The following is a 21,045-nucleotide window of genomic DNA, read 5'->3' as shown; positions in this document are numbered from 1 at the left end:
ATACCCACCAATCAAGTGTGACCTTGAAACCTCACTACTGGCCTCTTGCTTTGAAGCTGGGCCTATAGACTTCTGAGAGAGTGGGTGAATATTTCAATAATTCCAACTATGTGTTCATGACCCCTGGTTTTCATATGACCTCACGCGCAAGGTTTGTCCAATTCACAAAACTAAATATTGCAAACATTAATATTTCTCTTTTAAGGTTCGTTTGGGGAATAGTCAGGTACACTTTTTGCAAGTTCACCTATGTTGCGTACAGCAAGTAACAATTAACCAGATGACGCACACGGTACACGGATAAATTGGCTCACCCTCTTGCATGGTGCCTTGCTGAATTGATGAGATGGTTAAAGGTTGAAGGCTGACTAGTTATCCAGCCTTCCTTCTGTCACAAAGTTCAGGTAATTCAGCTGGGCCTTTCAATGTTTCCCTGTTAAAGAATAGTTTCAACTGGGACCCTTTTCAAAGCAGAATGTTCATATTTACAGTTCTCTTTCAGAATGGTTCTGCTGATGAAGAACTTACAAAAGGGTTTTTGATGGTAAGGACTCTGATGGTGAAATTTCTTGTACATCTCTCTTGAGCACTAGCATGGGAAACTCCTGAGCTAAAGAGCTGGGCCGGGAGTGCTCCGAGAGACGCCTGGGAAGAAAACAACTCATAAAAAAACCCCACAAAAACATTCCTAAAACATTGGCCACGCCACCACAACACAAAACGCAAAAAACAATCGCACTTACCTTCGGAGTCCATTACTCACCTCTCTGCAGTCGGTATCATTGCAGCACCTGATTTCCCAGGCGGTCACTGCGGGGTGCGCTTCGGGACGTACGGGTCAGGCTGAAGTCAAAACTCGTGCCAGTGTCACAACTCGGGTGTTGCACACTGGACACAGCGCTTCCTAGCGGTGCTGCTTTGCACCACCGCAAAACCAGACCCGAGGATCTCCATGGGGCGCTGGAGGCTGACCGCTCGCCCAGAGCACCTCACCGCTGCCATTGTAGCTACTCCAGGGCGAAAAACGGAGCGCAGAGTACCTGAAAGTCCGCCCCTTTATCTTTAAAAGAAGCCCTGATTGTGCAGATGCTGGTGGTGTGAATCCCTCTTTAAAAGTCATCCCAATGGTGAGTCTCCTTTAAGTGAAGCGCTCTTATTTTTTTAGACTAAAAGTTTATTTTTAGCGACATTTAATCACAGCAAATCTTTTTGGGGCTTTACTTTAATAAGACTAATTAATGCAGAATCTGCTCTATCATTGGCTTACATCAGAAGGCTTGCAGTTGAGGAAACTTTTGAAGTGCATGGATGACATTTTGTTAAACTGCTGGGTCAAAGGTTTGACTTATGTAACTTGTGTGAATAGGGCAGGGACTTTGAACTTAAAATACAGTAAACCGAGTTGATGATCTAAGAAAATAAATCTTAACCATAATAACTTACATGACAGTAAATCCTCGGTGGGTTTTGATTCCTTTTGGCGATCATGTAAAGTGGATTTGCTGTATTTTTATTGAAGGATTTCACTGCCCCTCCTGTATAATAAATGCAGTTGGCAAATAGCATTAGAACAAAGTTTAAATACGATGGTAGTACTGCAGGGAATCGAATACGGCCAAGGTGATCTTTTGGACTAGTTTTGATCGTCTTTGATCGCCTGGATGAGTCGGAGAGGAATTTTCCCAGATTTTTTTTTTCCCCAATTGACCTGGGTTTTTATCTGTTTTTTTGCCTCTCCCAGGAGATCACATGGTTCCAGTTGGGGTGGAGTGTAGAATGTTTCGATGCAAGGGGTGTCGCAGTTGTGTGGGGCAGACTGGTTGGGCGGGATGCTCTTTACCTTTCCGCCATTGTTCATTGTTCATAGGTTTATATGTAACCTTCAGGGCTGCTGACTGAGGACCATGTGGCTCTTTGTCGGTCGGCGCGGACACGATGGGCCAAAATGTCCTCCTTCTGCGCTGTAAATTTCTATGTTTCTAAAAAAAAATGCATTTTTTTGAGCTGAGTAGCAGAGCCTCACAAAGTTGCAACTGACATCTATGTGTGTATGCATGCTTTCCCCATCCATCATTGTGTGGGTGTTTTTTTTCCTTTCCAATCCTTCAAGTATTCCTCCCCATGACTACGTTCCTTCAGTGTGACTTTTCCTCCATCCATGTTCTTCATTATGCTTCTCCTTCATCTGTGCTTTTTACTAACGTTCTCCCCATATCCACGTTCTTCATTAATACGTCTCCTTCATACGAACATACGAAAAATGACAGACAGGTAAAGATCATCTGGTCCATCAAGCCCGTCCCACAACAATTGCAATACCTTGTGTATCACAACAATGATTTCAGGGATAATTTGGGTAAAACTACAAGAGAGGAACAGGAAATAGTAGATGTGTTCAAATTAATTCTTCACCTCTGTTTTTACTAAAGAAGCTAGTACGAATTCTAAATTAGATCACTTTGGCTGAGGAATGTCCCAGACCCCTCTGCATGGACCCCTAAATCGCTCTGCTCCTCCACAGTTCCCAGCTCTCACCATTTAGAAAATGCACTGACCTATCTTCCTTGGGTCCAAAGTGGATGACCTCACATATCTCACGTTGAAGTCTATCTACCACAGTTTTGTCCACTCACTTAATCCATTAATGTACCTTTGCAACTTTCAGTTCCCATCTACACTATTTACTGTGTCACTTAACTTGGTGCTCTCAGAAAATTTGAATACACAGTTCTCTATTCCTTCAGCTAAGTCATTTATAAATCTGGTGGAAAGCTGAGGCCACAGTACAGATCCCTGGGGGACACCACTAGTCACATCCTGCTAATTGAGTACATACCCATTATCCCTACTGTCTGGGGGCAGAATTGCCCCGTTCCCCGATCGGGGGCAGTCACCTTCCTGGACCAGGACATTTAGCGCCCCTCAAAGGAAACCACCTCCTGGCATCAACCCTGTCAAGATAGAAAGAAGAAAGATAGACTTGCATTTATGTAGCGCCTTTTGTGACCACTGGACGTCTCAGAGCGCTTTACAGCCATTGAAGTACATTTGGAGTTTAATCACTGTTCTATATATATAGGCCATAAAACATTTGTTATAAAGAGACTCAGGGGCTGAAATTCAGGGTCTCAGAAAGACCCATTACTGCCTGTTTGCGGCGGCCATGCGGCAGAATCCCGGGCCGCTGCTTTGTGGTCAACTGGCCGCCCCAACCCAAATTCAGGTCGGGGATTTTTTGGCCTGGACCCAATTCTGTCCCGATGCTGATGACCGCCGCAAATGCATCATCAGAATGCGCACTGCTGCTCTCACCTGAAAAACGCACCACCCGAAATTCAGCTAAAAATTCGTTGCTCTGTCGTTGCACCTTATCCGAAGTGTGTGCTACCTGGCAGCGTGGCGGCCCTTCAAGGCAAGGGCCCACTTTGGTGGCTGCCATGTATTTATTTTTGCCAGCTGACTTGCCAATCAGCCGGCAAAATAGTGCCCACGGGTTCGGTCGGGGCGCCAACGGGAAGCCTGGCACCCCCTCTTGGGTGCCAGGCCATTGGCCTGGCTGAAACCCTCCCTGGTGGCCCAGTGGCCAATGATATAAAATGATAGAATCTCTCCCCTTTAACGGAGGGGCGAGGTAGCATGGTGACATACATGCACCGTGACGACTCCACTGCTCCGCTGCTGAGTGACAGCGGCAAAGTCCCAGTCCAGGCCCAAATTCAGATCCTCAGCCTGCCTTCCTGTTCATCTCCCACCCCCACTATGACCAACTTCCGATCTGACGTGAAAAAAAATTTCAAAGTCCTGAAAATCGTCGATAATACAGCGGTAAAACCAGGTATAAAAATTCATAGGTGCGCCACCTTTCTGCCATGCCTGAATTTCAGCCCGAGTGAATTAAACATCTGCAGGACCCATGGAACACTTGAGATACACCACAAAATCTTCAAGTGGATGAGTGAGTCTGGTTAAAAAAATGTTCAGGTCCCTGTTTAATACAGTGACTGCATCTGTGGTCCAAGGGATAGCAAATATTATCCTGATATTCAAAAATGCGAGGCATGAATCAATAAATTATAATACAATTGATCCAACATCCATAGTGGATAATAATCAAAAACATTTTACACAACTGTATTCATTTGGAGTGTAAAATCCATGAAAGTAGTTAGTATGCTATACTCAGTAGATCGAATCCCCATGATTTTACTCAAATTATTTTATAAAGTAATTCAATTAAAAGATGAGGCCAGCCCACTGGGACATAATGTACTTGAATTTCAAAAGGCATATGATGAAGTTCCACACGTGAGACTTCAAGGTTAATGACAAAATAGTATTAATGAAAAATCAGTTAATTGAATGGAAAACTGACTTGACAGTAGGAAAAATGGCGGGGGGGTGGGGGCGGGGTAGAAAACTCCAACTTTTTGGTCAGGGCTTTGGAACACAATCATCATCATGATCACCAAATCAAAGCCACGATCCCTCATCGCTCCTCCACCCCGATCACTTGTTGTAAGTCCGCCACGAGCTTCCCGCTCCTTTGGTTTAACAGTGCCCCGCCGATGCTCCTGCCCACGCTCCAAACGGTGATCTGGGTCCTGATGACATCACCCAGTCGCCCATCTCGAGAGGTGTCAATTAGCACAGATAAGTATTGGGTGTGATCACTGACTATTCATTAACCATCCAGTCAATGCGAAACTTCATCCGCAAGTCTAATTGGGTATTGGGAAACATCTCAACAACAGTGGATTGTGAGCCAAACATCACTGGGGTGACACCTTTAGTAAAGTAATTTGCTGTTTTAGGTACCATAACTTCAAAAGGACATTGATGCATTGGCAAAAGTTCATAGACTAGCAACAAAGATGATTCCAATACTTAAGGTTTGCCTCTTATTCATGAGAAGGGCCGGGAAGAACTTGTTTTCATTAGAGAAAAGATTGAAATGGAACTTGATCTCTATTTTTTTAAATGTTGAGAGATTTGGATGGTGTAGATGTGAACAGACTATTTAACTTGGACTGTATGTACTGATATTTTGTGGTATCTAAGCATGTGTTTGATTTTGAATGTGGCCAGATAGAAAGGAAAAATAATGTTAAGGGAAAGAATTGGTCTCTTTCAGTAAATATGATTAACAGAATATTTGTCTTTTATGTTCTCTTCTTAGGCAGTCCCCCAGAATCAAGGATAACTTGCTCCCACACGAAAAATTAGTTCTCAGGTGACTGATGTGTCACAGGTGGGGCAGATGGTGGTTGGAGGGATGGATGGGTGGGGTGCTTGGGTTGTCGTGCGCTCCTTCCGCTGTTTGCGCTTGCCTTCCACTTGCTCCCGGCAAAGAGACTCGAGGTGTTCGATGGCTTCCCGGATGCTTCTCCTCCACTTTGAGCAGCCTTGGGCCAGGGATTCCCAAGAGTCGGTGGGGGATGTTGCACTTTTTCAAGGAGGCTTTGAGGGTATCCTTGAAGCGTCCCCTCTGCCCACCTAGGACTCACTTGCCGTGTCGGAGCTCCGAGTCGAGCGCTTATTTTGGGAGTCTCGTATCGGGCATGTGGACGATGTGGCCCATCTATCAGAGCTGATCGAGCGTTGTATTATCTTTTATAGAACAATCACGTCAGCATGAACGCAATTTCCCAATAATGTAAGATGTGGTATCAAATGTGCACCAACTCTTCAGGGTGGGATTTGCAGATCTTGTAGAGTGAGTGAAAGGGTTTTTAAGGCTTTGAGATGCCATTCAGACTAGTTTTGGCCATTTAGCTAGTCCCCATTTGCAGTATGGAGCAATGCTTGGGACATCCCAGGTGAGGTGCTGGTCTTTAAATCTGTGGTGATCTATGCTGAACACTCTTCAAGGAGCGTGTCCAGGCTTTCCTTGCCCTGACGTGCTTGATCCCATCATCCCCCACAACCCAAATTGGACCTCAAAATATTGAGGTAACCACTTGCTCCTCCAGTGTTCTGACTACACTGGATATTTGGTATCAAGTATAGGAGTACTGTGGGGTAAAAACCCAAATACCAAAACAAGGTACAATTTCAACATTGTATTATTGTAAATTAAAATTTAAATTTAATTTACTTATTTTCAATGAAAATTTGGTAAACAACATTTGGGTTGAAAATAACTATATTGAATCCCTTTCATTTTGAAAGGATGAAAGAAAGCAAGATCGACTTACATTTATGGAGTACAAAAGCAGGGAAGTCCGTCTACAACTGTCCAGGGTATTGGTGATACCACACCTAGAGTATTCCGTACAGTTTTGGTCTCCTTATTTAAGGAGAGATATACTTGCATTCAAGGCAGTTCAGAGAAGGTTCACTCAGTTGATTCCTGAGATGAAGGGTTGTCTTATGAAGAAAGGTTGAGCAGGTTGGGCCTATACTCATTGGAGTGTAGAAAAATGAGGGGTGCTCTTATTGAAACATATAAGATAATGAGGGGGCTCGTCAAGATGGATGCAAAGAGGATGTTTCCACTCGTGGGGGCATCTAGAACCAGGGGGCATAGTTTCAGAATAAGAAGTCGCCCATTTAGAACTGAGATGAAGAGGAATTTCTTCTCAGAGGGTCGTAAATCTGTGGAATTCTCTGCCCCAGAGAGCTATGGAGGCTGGGTCATTGAATATATTTAAGGTAGAGAGAGACAGATTTTTTGAGCAATAAGGGGAGCGGGCGGGGAAGTGGAGCTGAGCCCAAGATCAGATCAGCCATGATCTTATTAAATGGCGGAGCAGGTTCGAGGGGCCAAATGGCCTACTCCTGCTCCAATTTCTTATGTTCTTATGTTCTTTATATAGCGCCTTTAGCGACCACAGGACGTCTCAAAGCGTGTTACCAGCCAATGAGGTATTTTTGGAGTGTTGTCATTGTTGTCATTTTGCTTAGCATTACATTGCATTCATGGTTGGAGGATTGCAACTCAATGCAATTGTTCAATGGAGGTACCAGCCTACATATTTTATGAGCAGCAGTTAATTGAAAGCAGTATGTAAGTCTGATTATGCATGATTACACATGAGTGCAGTGTAGTTCCAGTCTGGTTTGAAGGATATTGTTCGATGAATGCAACTTGCTTCTTTTGTAGATTGTGTAAAGCAGCCAGAACTCTGGGAAAAGATTGAAAAGCATGAGTTGTCTCGAAATAATGTCCCGTGAAGATCCAGAATGTGCCAGCTACCTACTGAGCTGAAGCACTTAATAGCACTTGTCAAGTGAAATATGTGGCATATGATTAATTCATGTGACCCAGAGTCAGGTCAGTTTGCCTTTCATTCTTTTTGAACATGTCGGTAGGAAAATAACCATTAACACAGCCCGGGAGGAGTAAATGGGCCTGGCAATGCGAGGGAGCGAAACTACAATCCACCATTATCACAGAGTGCTGATGGGAGGAGCTACAGAGCCTAGTAGCATGAGGGACCCAAACTAATATCATTATAGGTGCAGCATCCAAGATCCGGAATTCTGGAATCCGTACCAATTGGTGGCAGGGTAATCCAGAATCCGTAAAATGTTCCAGAATCCGGACCCGCCGACCATGCCAAGCTCAAGGTCCCGCCGCTAGCTGACCTCGTGCCTCGCCTCACCGCCCCTCGCCTCGTCGCCGCTGCCCTTACCTCGGTGCCTCCTCGCCGGCCCGTCTGAACAGCTCCACCGCGGCGGGGACTGTCCGAACAGCTCCTCCTCGGTGGGGCACGTCCGAACAGCTCCTCCTCGGTGGGGCCCGTCCGAACAGCTCCTCCTCGGTGGGGCCCGTCCGAACAGCTCCTCCTCGGTGGGGCCCGTCCGAACAGCTCCTCCTCGGTGGGGCCCGTCCGAACAGCTCCTCCTCGGTGGGGCCCGTCCGAACAGCTCCTCCTCGGTGGGGCCCGTTCGAACAGCTCCTCCTCGGTGGGGCCCGTTCGAACAGCTCCTCCTCGGTGGGGCCCGTCCGAACAGCTCCTCCTCGGTGGGGCCCGTCCGAACAGCTCCTCCTCGGTGGGGCCCGTTCGAACAGCTCCTCCTCGGCGGGGCCCGTCCGAACAGCTCCTCCTCGGTGGGGCCCGTCCGAACAGCTCCTCCTCACTGGGGCCCGTCCGAACAGCTCTTCCTCGGTGGGGCCCGTCCGAACAGCTCCTCGCCGGCCCGTCCGAATAGCTCCTCCTCGGTGGGGCCCGTCCAAACAGCTCCTCCTCGGTGGGGCCCGTCCGAACAGCTCCTCCTCGGTGGGGCCCGTCCGAACAGCTCCTCCTCGGTGGGGCCCGTCCGAACAGCTCCTCGCTGGCCCGTCCGAACAGTTCCTCCTCGGTGGGGCCCGTCCGAACAGCTCCTCCTCGGTGGGGCCTGACTGAACACCTCCTTGGTGGCTGGGCCCTGCCCGACGACCTCATTGACGGGGTTGGTGGTCCGAACAGCTCCTGGGCTCGGGTGTTTCTGGATTCGTGACATCAGAAAGACGTTCCAAAGTCCGGAAAAACGTGGAATACGGAACGGCCTCAGTCCCGAGGATTCTGGATTCTGGACGCTGCACCCGTACCGACAACCCTTACCACGAGAGTGCTGGCTGGGAGGAGTTAGAGCGCCTACAAGTACAAGGGAGCTGGATTAATATAGGGGGAAATATAAGAAGGATTAATATCAGGAAATATAAGAACTTCTGTTATTTCAATCTTGACTTCGTTAGACAGGGTAACTCCCAGTGCCTGTCCTCCCAGTGAGGCTGGAATGATTAACTGATCTGGATTCCAACAATCAACAGAAATGGATGGATGGAATGTTAACCATTTTTTTATTATAACGATTTTATATACTTTTTTAGAGACTTCTATGTTATGGCGCATAGGAGGACATAAGATGCCCCCAAGTACAATGCATTATTTTCTTTTTCCCCCTTCCTGTCCTGAAGGAAATTACTTTTGAGAGTAACCCTGTTTTTGTCTCTGCCACGTGACCACTCTCCATGACATTAGGACAGGTGACCACATGCTTGATTAAGAGGATCTTAAAGGAGGAGAGAGAGGCGGAGATGTTTAGGGAGGGATTCCAGAGCTCTGGGCCTCGACTGCTGAAGGTATTGTGTTCCTAACGCAGATGAGACTGCACACAGAGAGGTTAAAGTAACAGTGACTTCAGTTTTTATTAAGACACTCCAGAGTGAGGAACAGGCCTTAGGGGCCGGCTTATATACAGTGCTCCCAAGGGATGCTGGGATCCCTTGGGACTTCAGGGGATGCGCTCCCTGGTGGCGGGACATGGAAGTGCATGCTTTACAGATACACAACATCACTACCCCGCCCCCCCAAAGTCAAAGTGAAAATTATTTACAAGGTGAGGCGATCCGGAGCCTTTCTTTCCCTGGTGGACCGCCTCGGTACAAATGTCTGTTCTGGTGTGTTAGCTGTGCCCTCGCTGGGCTGGCATGTTGTTGGCCCTGCAGGTCTGCTGGGTGAGCCTGGCCTCGCTGGGCTGTTGCGCATGATGGGTTCGATTTCCTGGTCCGGCGTGGTGTAATTGATCCTTTGGGTGTGTGTTGTGGGCTCAATAAAGGTGGTGTCTGCTGTGGGTTGTTCAGGACAGTCTGTGAACCGCAGCCTCGTTTGGTCCAGGTGCTTTCTGCAAATTTGTCCATTGTCCAGTTTGACGACAAACACCCTACTCCCTTCTTTAGCTATCATCGTGCCCGCGATCCACTTGGGACCATGTCCATAGTTTAGCACATGCACAGGGTCATTCAGATCAATTTCCCGTGACACAGTGGCGCGACCATCGTTTACATTTTGTTGCTGCCGCCTGCTCTCTACCTGATCATGCAGGTTGGGGTGAACCAGCGAGAGTCTGGTTTTAAGTGTCCTTTTCATGAGTAGCTCAGCTGGGGGCACCCCTGTGAGCGAGTGGGGTCTCGTGCGGTAGCTGAGCAGTACTCGGGACAGGCGGGTTTGGAGTGAGCCTTCTGTGACTCATTTAAGGCTCTGTTTGCTTGTTTGTACTGCCCGCTCTGCCTGCCCATTGGAGGTTGGTTTAAATGGGGCCGAGGTGACATGTTTGATCCCATTGCGGGTCATGAATTCTTTAAATTCGGCACTGGTGAAACATGGCCCATTGTCACTGACCAGTATGTCAGGCAGGCCATGGGTGGCAAACATGGCCCTCAGGCTTTCAATGGTGGCGGTAGCGGTGCTTCCTGACATTATTTCACATTCAATCCATTTTGAAAAAGCATCCAACACCACCAGGAACATTTTACCGAGAAACGGGCCCGTATAGTCGACATGGATCCTTGACCATGGTCTGGAGGGCCAGGACCACAAACTTAGTGGTGCCTCTCTGGGCACATTGCTCAACTGAGCACACATGCTGCATTGCCGTACACAGGACTCGAAGTCAGACTCGATACCGGGCCACCACATGTGGGATCTGGCTATCACTGTCATCATTACTATACCCGGGTGTGTGCTGCGGAGATCCGAGATGAACGTCTCCCTGCCCTTTTTGGGTAGCACTACGCGGTTACCCCACAACAGGCAGTCTGCCTGAATGGACAGCTTGTCCTTTCGCCGCTGGAACGGTTTGATTAGCACTTGCATTTCAACGGGGATCCTGGCCCAGCTCCCATGCAGTACACAATTTTCTACTCGGGACAGCAGAGGACCTTGGCTGGTCCAAGTCCGAATCTGGCGGGCCGTGACAGGTGATTTATCATTTTCAAACGCTTCCATGACCATCAACAAGTCTGTGGGTTGCGCCACCATCAACAAGTTTGCAGGCTGCGCCATTTCCACCCCCGTGGTGGGCAATGGTGGCCGACTGAGAGCATCTGCACAGTTCTCGGTGCCTGGCCTGTGGCGGATGGTATAGTTATACGCTGATAACGTGAGTGCCCACCTTTGTATGCGGGCTGAGGCATTAGTATTTATCCCCTTGTTTTCAGCGAACAGGGATATGAGGCGCTTGTGATCGGTTTCCAGCTCAAATTTGAGGCCAAACAGATACTGATGCATTTTCTTTATGCCGAACACACATGCTAATGCCTCTTTCTCAATCATGCTGCAGGCCCTCTCGGCCTTAGACAAGCACCTGGAGGCATCGGCGACAGGTTGCAACTTCCCCGCAACATTAGCTTGTTGTAATACACTCCGTACAACGACGCATCACATGCTCACACAAGTCTTTTACATGGGTTATACAATACAAACAGCTTGTTGGAGCATAAAACGTTTCTGGCTTTCTCAAAAGCAATTACTTGTTTTTTTTCCCTATACCCAGTTCTCACCTTTGCACAATAACACATATACGGGCTCTAAGAGGGTGCTTAACCCCGGTAAGGAAGTTATCAAAATAGTTGAGGAGTCCCAGGAATGACCACAGCTCTGTGATGTTCTGTGGCCTGGGCACATTCCTGATAGCCTCTGTCTTGGCGTCTGTGGGCCGAATGACATCCGCCACAATCTTTCTCCCCAAAAACTCCACTTCTGTTGCCATGAAGACGCATTGCGACCTCTTCAGCCGCAGCCCTACGCAATCCAGTCGCTGGAGGACCTCCTCCAGGTTTTGTAGGTGCCCGACCCGTGACCAACACGTCGTCCTGAAAAACCACCATGCGTGGTACCGACTTGAGTTGGCTCTCCATGTTTCTCTGGAAGATTGCTGCAGCCAACCGAATTTCAAATGGGCATCTGTTGTAGATGAACAGTCCCTTGTGCATGCTCATCTACAACAGATGAGGCCCTTCGAAGACTCCTCCAGCTCCTGCGTCATGTAGGCCGAAGTCAGTTCGAACTTGGTGAACGTCTTACCTCCTGCCAGCGTCGCAAATAGGTCATCTGCCTTAGGTAGTGAGTATTGGTCCTGTAGCGAGAAACGATTAATAGTTACTTTATAATCGCCGCAAATCCTGACCGTGCCATCACTTTTGAGTACTGGAACAATCGGACTGGCCCACTCGCTGAATTCCACTGGGGAGATGATGCCCTCGCGTTGCAGCCTGTATCAGCTCGATTTCCACTCTCTCCCTCATCATGTGAGGTACTGCTCGCGCCTTGTGGTGAATGGGTCGTGCCTCTGGGACCAAGTGGATCCACACCTTCGCCCTGGAAAAGTTTCCAATGCCTGGCTCAAAACGGGAAGGAAATTTGGTAAGAACCTGGGTACATGAGGCCTCATTGACATGTGATAGCGCTCGGATGTCATCCCAGTTCCAGCGGGTTTTGCCCAGCCAGCTCCTTCCAAGCAGTGTGGGGCCATCGCCCGGGACAATCCGGAGTGGCAGTTCGTGCACCGTGCCCTCGTAGGTGACCATGGCACTGCCCAGGACAGTGATGAGCTCTTTGGTGTACATTCTCAGTTTCGTGTGGATGGGGCTCAGGGCTGGTCTGAGTGCCTTGTTGCACCACAGTCTCTCAAACATCTTTTTACTCATGATGGATTGACTAGCGCAAGTGTCCAGTTCCATGGCTACGGGTAAGCCATTTGGTTTTACATTTAGCATTATAGGTGGACATTTTGTCGAAAATGTGTGCACCCTGTGTACTTCAGCATCTGCCTCCTCTCTCTCAGGCTCAAAATTGCTTTGATCCACCATTGATCGATCTTTCTCTGCCATGTGGTGGTTAGCAGGTTTTGTAGAGCTTGCAGCTCATCTGCAAGCTCGTTGGAGGTGCCCCATTGTTCCACAGCTCTTGCAAACATACCCTTCGAAGCAACATGAATAGGCTGAATGGAAGCCTCCACAAAGCCAACAAGGTGTGAATTGCCTTGTATTCATCCTTTGTTGCGAACTCTGAGTCATCTGGGTCACCTGAGGCCTGCTGGCAGTTGCATACTTGTGGTTTCTGCCCTGTACATTTCTGCTCGCAAACACAGTTCCAGTTGATTTATGAACATTGCTAGCACTTGTGTGCTGAGAGATTTGTTTGGTTTTATCACTGGTAGACATAAACGCCTGTGCTCTCACAATGGCCTTCCTGAGGGTCGGTGTCTCTACAGTCAAAAGTTTTCGTCGGATGGTCTCGTGGCCAATGCCGAGTACAAAAAAGTCTCTGAGCATTTGCTCCAGGTAGCCATCAAACTCACATTGTCCTGCAAGTCGCCTTAGCTCGGCGGCATAGCTCGCCACTTCCTGACCTTCAGATCGCTGGCACGTGTAGAACCGATACCTCGCCATCAGCACGCTCTCCCTCGGGTTAAGATGCTCCCGAACCAGTGTACCCAGCTCCTCATACGACTTATCTGTGGGTTTTACCGGAGCCAGAAGATTCTTCATGAGGCTTTAGGTCGGTGCCCCGCAGACCGTGAGGAGGACCGCTCTCCTTTTTGCTGCGCTTCCTTCTCCGTCCAGCTCGTTGGCTACAAAGTACTGGTCTAACCATTCGACATAGGCTTCCCATCCTCACCCTCCGAGTACTTCTCTAGGATGTCCACAGTTTGCTGCATCTTTGCATTGGATTCGTATACTCATTGCCAGTTATTGTGTTCCGAACACAAATGAGGCTGCACACAGGGAGGTTAAAGTAACAGTGACCTCAGTCTTTATTAAGACACTCCAGAATGAGGAACAGGCCTTAGGGGGCCGGCTTATATACAGTGCTCCCAAGGGATGCTGGGATCCCTTGGGACTTCAGGAGATGCGCTCCCTGGTGGCGGGACATGGGAGTGCATGCTTTACAGATACACAACAGACGGCACGGTCACCAACGGTGGGGAGAAGGAAGTGGGGGGTGGACAAGAGGCCAGAGTTGAAGGAATGCTGACATCTGGGAGGGTTGTGCGGCTGGAGGAAATTACAGAGATAGGGAGGGGCGAAACCATGGAGGGATTTTATCATGAGGGTGCCAAGATACTGTCAAAGTCAATGTCAAAGAGCGATTTGTTGTTGGAATACTGGATAGGATAAAAATTGATAGAGGAGGCACTAGAAAGACTGGCTGTATTTAAAGTAGATATGTCACCAGGACCGGATGGGATGCATCCTCGGATCCTGAGGGAGGTAAGGATGGAAATTGTGGGGGTGTTGGCCATAATCTTCCAATGCTCCTTCGATATGGAGGACTGGAGAATTGCAAATGTTACACCCTTGTTCAAAAAAGGGTGCAAGGATAAACCCAGAAACTACAGACCAGTCAATTTCACCTCGGTAGTGGGAAGCTTTTGGGAACAATAATCTGGGACAAAATTAACAGTCACTTGGACAAGTGTTGATTAATTAAGGAAAGCCAGCACAGATTTGTTAAAGGTAAATCATGTTTAACTAACTTGATTGAATTTTTAGATGAGGTAACAGAGAGGGTTGATGAGGCAATGCTGTTGATGTGGTGCATATGGATTTCCAAAAGGCGTTTGATAAAGTGCCACATAACAGACTTGCAGCTAAGTTGAAGTCCATGGAATAAAAGGGACAGTGGTAGCATGGATATAAAATTGACTAAGTAACAGGAAGCAGAGAGTAGTGATGACAGACAGAGGAAGGTATACAATGTTGTTCCCCAGGGGCCGGTACTGGGACCACTGGTTTTCTTGATATATATTAATGACTTGGACTTGTGTGTACAGGGCACAATTTCAAAATTTGCAGATGACACAAAACTTGGGAGTCTTATGAACAGTGAGGAGGATAGTGATAGACTTCAAGAGGACATAGACAGGCTGGTGAAATGGGCGGACACGTGGCAAATCAAATTTAACACAGAAAAGTGCAAAGTGATACATTTTGGCAGGAAGAACGAGGAGAGGCAATATAAACTAAAGGGCACAATTCTAAAGCAGGTGCATGAACAGAGAGACCTGGGGTATATGTACACAAATCTTTGAAGGTGGTAGGGCAGGTTGAAAAAGCAGTTAAAAACGCATACGGAATCCTGGGCTTCATAAATAGAGGACAGACTGGAGAAGCTGGGGTTGTTCTCCTTAGAGCAGGGAAGGTTGAGAGGAGATTTGATAGAGGTGTTCAAAATCATGAGGGGTCGAGACAGAGTAGATAGAGAAACTGTTCCCATTGATGGAAGGGTCGAGAACCAGAGGACATAGATTTAAGGTGATTGGCAGAAGAACCAAAGGTGACATGAGGAAAAACTTTTTTGCGCAGCAAGTGGTTATGATCTGGAATACACTGCCTGAAAGGATGGTGGAGGCAGATTCAATTGTGGCTTTCAAAAGGGAGTTGTATAAGTACCTGAAGGGAAAACATTTGCAGGGCTACGGGGAAAGGGCGGGGGAATGGGACTAGCTGAAGTGCTCTTACAGAGAGCCGGCATGGGCTCAACGGGCCGAATGGCCTCCTGTGCTATAACCATTCTATGATTCTATGGGAATTAAAATATGGAGGCCTTCAGGGTCTGGGAGACAATGTAGGTCAGGGAGCACAGGGGGAATGCGTGAACTGGATTCGGTGCGACTTAGGATACGGGCAGCCAAGTTTGGAATGAGCTTAAATTTATGGAGGGTGGAAGATGTGAGGCTGGTCAGGAGAGCCTTGGAATAGACGAGTTGGGAGGCCACAAAGGCATGGATGAGGGTTTCAGAAAAAGAAGAACTGCTGCAGGAGTGGCGAAGATCAATGTTACATTGGTGGAAGTAAGTGATCTTGGTGATGGAGAGAATATGGGAATGACCAGTTCTCTCAGACCCCAAGAAAAAACTCATCACCATCTCGGATTGGTGATTCCGGTCTCTTGCTTCTGGAGAAGGGGGAGATTGAAGGAGAGAGAGCATGAAATTCCTCTGTGATATTTGTAAAAAAAAAAGTTTCACCATGCCCATTTGAAATTGCTCTGTATACTACTTTCACACCTTCTGTCACATATTTGTATGAAATTCATCTATGTTGAAGTAACGCGGAGAGGAATTTCATATGGGCACGGCAATGAGCTTGTTATAACTATCGATGAAGACAATTTCACCCACAAGGTGGGTTGAGACCAACTTAATAGTCAAAACCAGCACCAGTTGTGTCAAATGGCCTTTTCCTGTTCTTAAAATGTCTTTTGTTTTCTGTGGACCGAGTTTTAGAGCGCTGAAAGTTGGACATGTGAGTCTGCATCGTGGTTTAAAATTGTGCTGTAACTTGATATTGAACCCCAGCCATTGTCTTATCAGACAGGGGCTATGTATTCTTGCATTTTTGCTAGCTTCATCACTCAAAACTGTTACCACGCAGATGCTTGACACCAACAGCATCTACTCTGCACAGTCACTAGTGAGAGAATCTCCGCTTTCCAGAGCTCATCGGAAAATAGGGAATGATGACAAAAACATTTTTAGTAGGAATAGATTGGATGCAGTTTCCCTGCTTAGCGCTCATGTTCACAGACATTAAATTATTATTTTCATATTCTTTCAAGTAAATCACTGGATTATGAAACTCTTTCCTCCTCATTGTATATATTTGAGAAGTTAATCAATCTTAAGCTGCTTTCAATGCAAGCCTTTGATTTGTTGGGAAGGAGAAATTTTAAAAACGTCCATGACCCATGTGGTTTTCTAACAAGACATGGTTATGTAATCTCTCTTCACCTGAACCATAGGCTTTTTAAATTTGCAGGATTCCTCCATTGAAGAGTCACCACCAAATAAATAGAGGAAATGAGTCAGTACATTGGATGTTGAGACCACAAATATTTTAATTGCAGGTTCGGATGCTGACAAAAACCCAAGAGTTGTCTCCTGAGAAGTGATGGGCTGAATAGTGGCACTAAATCCTCATCGACTGAGCTGTGTGTTTTGTGCTATTCTTGTTGCAGCCTTTCCAAGCCGATGGTTGGTGTGACACGATCAACAACAGGGCGTATTGTCAGTATGACGGAGGAGACTGCTGCCCATCAACGCTTTCTTCCAGAAAGGTGAGATTGGAGAGGTTAAAGGCGTGAAGTTTGGGTGTGTGCAGAATTAAGGGAGGATTGACACAAAGTGAATAACCGAGTTCAGCGCACTCCTGTTAGCATGGTGGGATTATCCATCCATAGCTGACCTGCACCAAGCAGGCTTTAAATAAAATCCATCCCTTCCTAAAGCAACATTAGTGAACCAGTTGGGTCTTTATGACAATCCAACAGCTTTGCGATCACTTTTACTGATACCAGATATTTTAAGCTGATTTCAAATTCTCACACTGGCATGATGGGATTTGAACTCTCATTCTCTAGCTTACTCATCCAGTGGCATAACCACTATGTTGTCCAAAAACACGTCAGGTTACCACACCACCTCGCTCGACCTTTGATGTGTCGGGCTGTTTGCCTGACATCTAATATTGGATGAGCAGAAATTTCTTCCAATTAAATATCGGGAAGCCATTGTCTTCGGTTCCCAGCATGGACTCCATTCCCATCCACTGACTCCATCCCTCTCCCAGGCCTGTGTCTGAGGCTGAACCCATACCGTTTGCAACCTTGGCATCCTATCTGACCCCGAGCTGAGCTTCCGACCCCATATGCTCTCATCACCAAGACCACTTACTTACTGCCTCAATTTACGGGCTGCTGAAACCCACTTCGATGCCTTTGTTAACTCTGGACTCAACAACAACTTGTAACAGTGCTCTCCTGGGCGGCCTCCCACCTTGCACCCTCCATGAACTTGAGCTCATCTAAAACTCTGCTAATCATAGAATTATAGAAAGATTACACCACAGAAGGAGGCCATTTCAACCCATTGTGTCCATGCCGGTCGAAAAAGAGTTACCCGGCCTAATCCCACTTTCCAGCACTAGGTCCGTAGCCCTGTAGGTCGCGGCTCTTTAAGTGCACATCCAAGTACTTTTTAAATGTGATGAGGGTTTCTGCCTCTACAACCCTTTCAGGCAGTGAGTTCCAGACCCCCACCACCCTTTGTGTGAATTTTATTTCTCCTCATCTCCCCTCTAATCCTTCTTCCAACTACTTAACAGCTATGCCCCCTGGTTATTCTGCTAAGGGAAATAGGTCCTTCCTATCCACTCTATCTAGGCCCCTCATAATTTTGTACACCTCAGTTAAATCTCCCCTCAGCCTCCTCTGTTCCATCTGCAAACTTCTTTATCATGCCCCCTACATTTAAGTTCAAATCATGAATATATACTACAAAAAGCAAGGGACCCAGCACTGAGCCTGTGGAACCCCATTGGAACAGTGTCCCAGTTGCAAAACCACGTATCAACCATTACGCTTTGCTACCTGCCACTGAGTCAATTTTGGATTCAAATTTGCCCCTCTCCCTTGGATCCCATGGGCTTTTACTTTTTTGATCAGCCTGTCATGATGGACATTGCCAAAAGCCTTGGAAAATCCATGCAGACTACTTCAAACGCACTGCCCTCATCGAACCTCTTGTTGCCTCCTTAAAAAATTCAATCACGCTAGTCAGACATTACCTTCCCTTAATAAATACATGCTGATTGTTCTTGCTAATCTGTGTCTTTCTAAATGAAACATAGAAACATAGAAAATAGGTGCAGGAGTAGGCCATTCGGCCCTTCGAGCCTGCACCACCATTCAATAAGATCATGGCTGATCATTCACCTCAGTACCACTTTCGTGCTTTCTCTCCATACCCCTTGATCCCTTTAGCCATAAGGGCCATATCTAACTCCCTCTTGAATATATCCAATGAACTGGCATCAATAACTCTCTGCGGTAGAGAATTCCACAGGTTAACAACTCTCTGAGTGAAGAAGTTTCTCCTCATCTCAGTCCTAAATGACTTACCCCTTATCCTTAGACTGTGTCTCCTGGTTCTGGACTTCCCCAACATCGGGAACATTCTTCCTGCATCTAACCTGTCCAGTCCCGTCAGAATTTTATATGTTTCTATGAGATCCCCTCTCATCCTTCTAAACTCCAGTGAATACAGGCCCAGTCGAACCAGTCTTTCCTCATATGTCAGTCCTGCCATCCCCGGAATTAGTCTGGTGAACCTTCGCTGCACTCCTTCAATAGTAAGAATGTCCTTCCTCAGATTAGGAGACCAAAACTGAACACAATATACCAGCTGAGGCCTCACCAAAGCCCTGTACAACCGCAGTAAGACCTCCCTGCTCCTATACTGAAATCCCCTAGCTATGAAGGCCAACATACCATTTGCCGCCTTCACCGCCTGATGTACCTGCATGTCAACTTTCAATGACTGATGTACTATGACACCCAGGTCTTGTTGCACTTCCCCTTTTCCTAATCTGCCGCTATTTTTGCCACAAAAATGGATAATCTCACATTTATTCACATTATACTGCATCTGCCATGCATTTGCCCACTTACCTAACCTGTCCAAGTCACCCTGCAGCCTCTTAGCATCCTCCTCACAGCTCATACCGCCACCCAGCTTACTGTCATCTGCAAACATGGAGATATTACACTCAATTCCTTCATTTAAATCATTGATATATATTGTAAATAGATGGTGTCCCAGCACTGAGCTCTGCAGCACCCCACTAGTCACTGCCTGCGATTCTCAAAAGGACCCGTTTATCCCGACACTCTGCTTCCTGTCTGCCAACCAGTTCTCTATCCACGTCAGTACATTACCTCCAATACCATGTGTTTTAATTTTGCACACCAATCTCTTGTGTGGGACCTTGTCAAAAGCCTTTTGAAAGTCCAAATACACTACATCCAGTGGTTCTCCCTTGACAACTCTACTAGTTACGTTCTCAAAAAATTCTAGAAGATTTGTCAAGCATGATTTCCCTTTCATAAATCCATGCTGCCTTGGACCGATCCTATCACTGCTTTCCAAATGCGCTGCTATTTCATCTTTAATAATTGATTCCAACATTTTCCCCACTACTGATGTCAGGCTAACTGGTCTATAATTACCTGTTGTCTCTCTCCTTTTTAAAAAAAATGGTGTTATATTAGCTACCCTCCAGTCTATAGGAACTGATCCAGAGTTGATAAACTGTTAGAAAATGATCACCAATGCATCCACTATTTCTAGGGCCATTTCCTTAAGTACTCTAGGATGCAGACTATCAGGCCCCGGGGATTTATCGGCCTTTAATCCCATCAATTTCCCTAACACAATTTCCCGCCTAATAAGGATTTCCTTCAGTTCCTCCTTCTCACTAGACACTCGGTCACCTAGTATTTCCGGTAGGTTATTTGTGTCTTCCTTCATGAAGACGGAACCAAAGTATTTGTTTACCTGGTCCGCCATTTCTTTGTTCCCCATTATAAATTCACCTGATTCTGACTGCAAGGGACCTACATTAGTCTTCACTAATCTTTTTCTCTTCTCATATCTATAGAAACTTTTGCAGTCAGTTTTTATGTGCCCAGCAAGCTTCCTCTCATACTCTATTTTCCCACTCCGAATTAAACCCTTTATCCTCCTCTGCTGAATTCTAAATTTCTCCCAGTCCTCAGGTTTGCAAGTAGCTGTTTCCAGTCCATTTTTGCTAAATCACTTCTCAATGGTGAATTGGCCTACCCCCAATTTAGAACCTTTACTCCTGTTCTATCTTTGTCCTTATTCATAACTATGCTAAATCTAACTGAATTATGATCACTACCACAAAAATGCTCTCCCACTGATACTCCTTCCACCTGCCCAGCTTCATTCCCAAAAGCTAAATTCAGAATTGCCCCCCACTTTTGTTGGGCTTGTTAGGCTATCATATCCTAACTCATACCCAAGTCCTCTTCCCCCATCGCCCCTGTGCTCACGAACCTACATTGGCTCCTGGTTCAGCAATGCTTCGATTTTAAAGTTCTCATCGTTGTTTACAAATCCCTTCATGTCTCATCCCTCCCCATCTCTGTAACCTCCTCCAGCCGTACAACCTTCTGAGATCTCTGCACTCCTCCAATTCTGGCCTTTTGCACAGGCCTGATATTCATCACTTTACCATTGGCGGTCGTACCTTCAACTGTCTGGGCCCTAACCTCTGACATTCCCTCCCTAAATCTCTGCACCTCTCTCTCTTCCTTGAAACATACCTCTTTGACCAAGCTTTTGGTCGCCCAAGCCTCATTGTAAAATGTTGTTTGATAATGCTCCTGTACTGTGCCTTAGGACATTTACATATCACAAGTTGTTACTGTAACTAATTGAAGGTTTTTACTGTCGCTCAGAATTGATTCCAGT

The 21,045-nt window shown here is 46.8% G+C and overlaps 1 protein-coding gene across 1 annotated transcript in view; it reads left to right on the top strand.

Annotated features, from left to right (window-relative positions):
- Nucleotides 1-21,045, top strand: part of pappa2 (pappalysin 2) — a 586,487-nt gene that overhangs the window by 529,730 nt on the left and 35,712 nt on the right. The window contains exon 21 of the mRNA XM_070887395.1: nt 16,728-16,826. Within this exon, the coding sequence (XP_070743496.1) occupies nt 16,728-16,826 (99 nt within the window). The remainder of the gene's footprint in view (nt 1-16,727; nt 16,827-21,045) is intronic.

Source organism: Pristiophorus japonicus, chromosome 8 (assembly GCF_044704955.1).
Source record: "Pristiophorus japonicus isolate sPriJap1 chromosome 8, sPriJap1.hap1, whole genome shotgun sequence".
Lineage (NCBI taxonomy): Eukaryota > Metazoa > Chordata > Chondrichthyes > Pristiophoridae > Pristiophorus > Pristiophorus japonicus.
The sequence above is the reverse complement of the archived record's forward strand: the minus strand, read 5'-3'. Positions and strand labels throughout refer to the sequence as shown.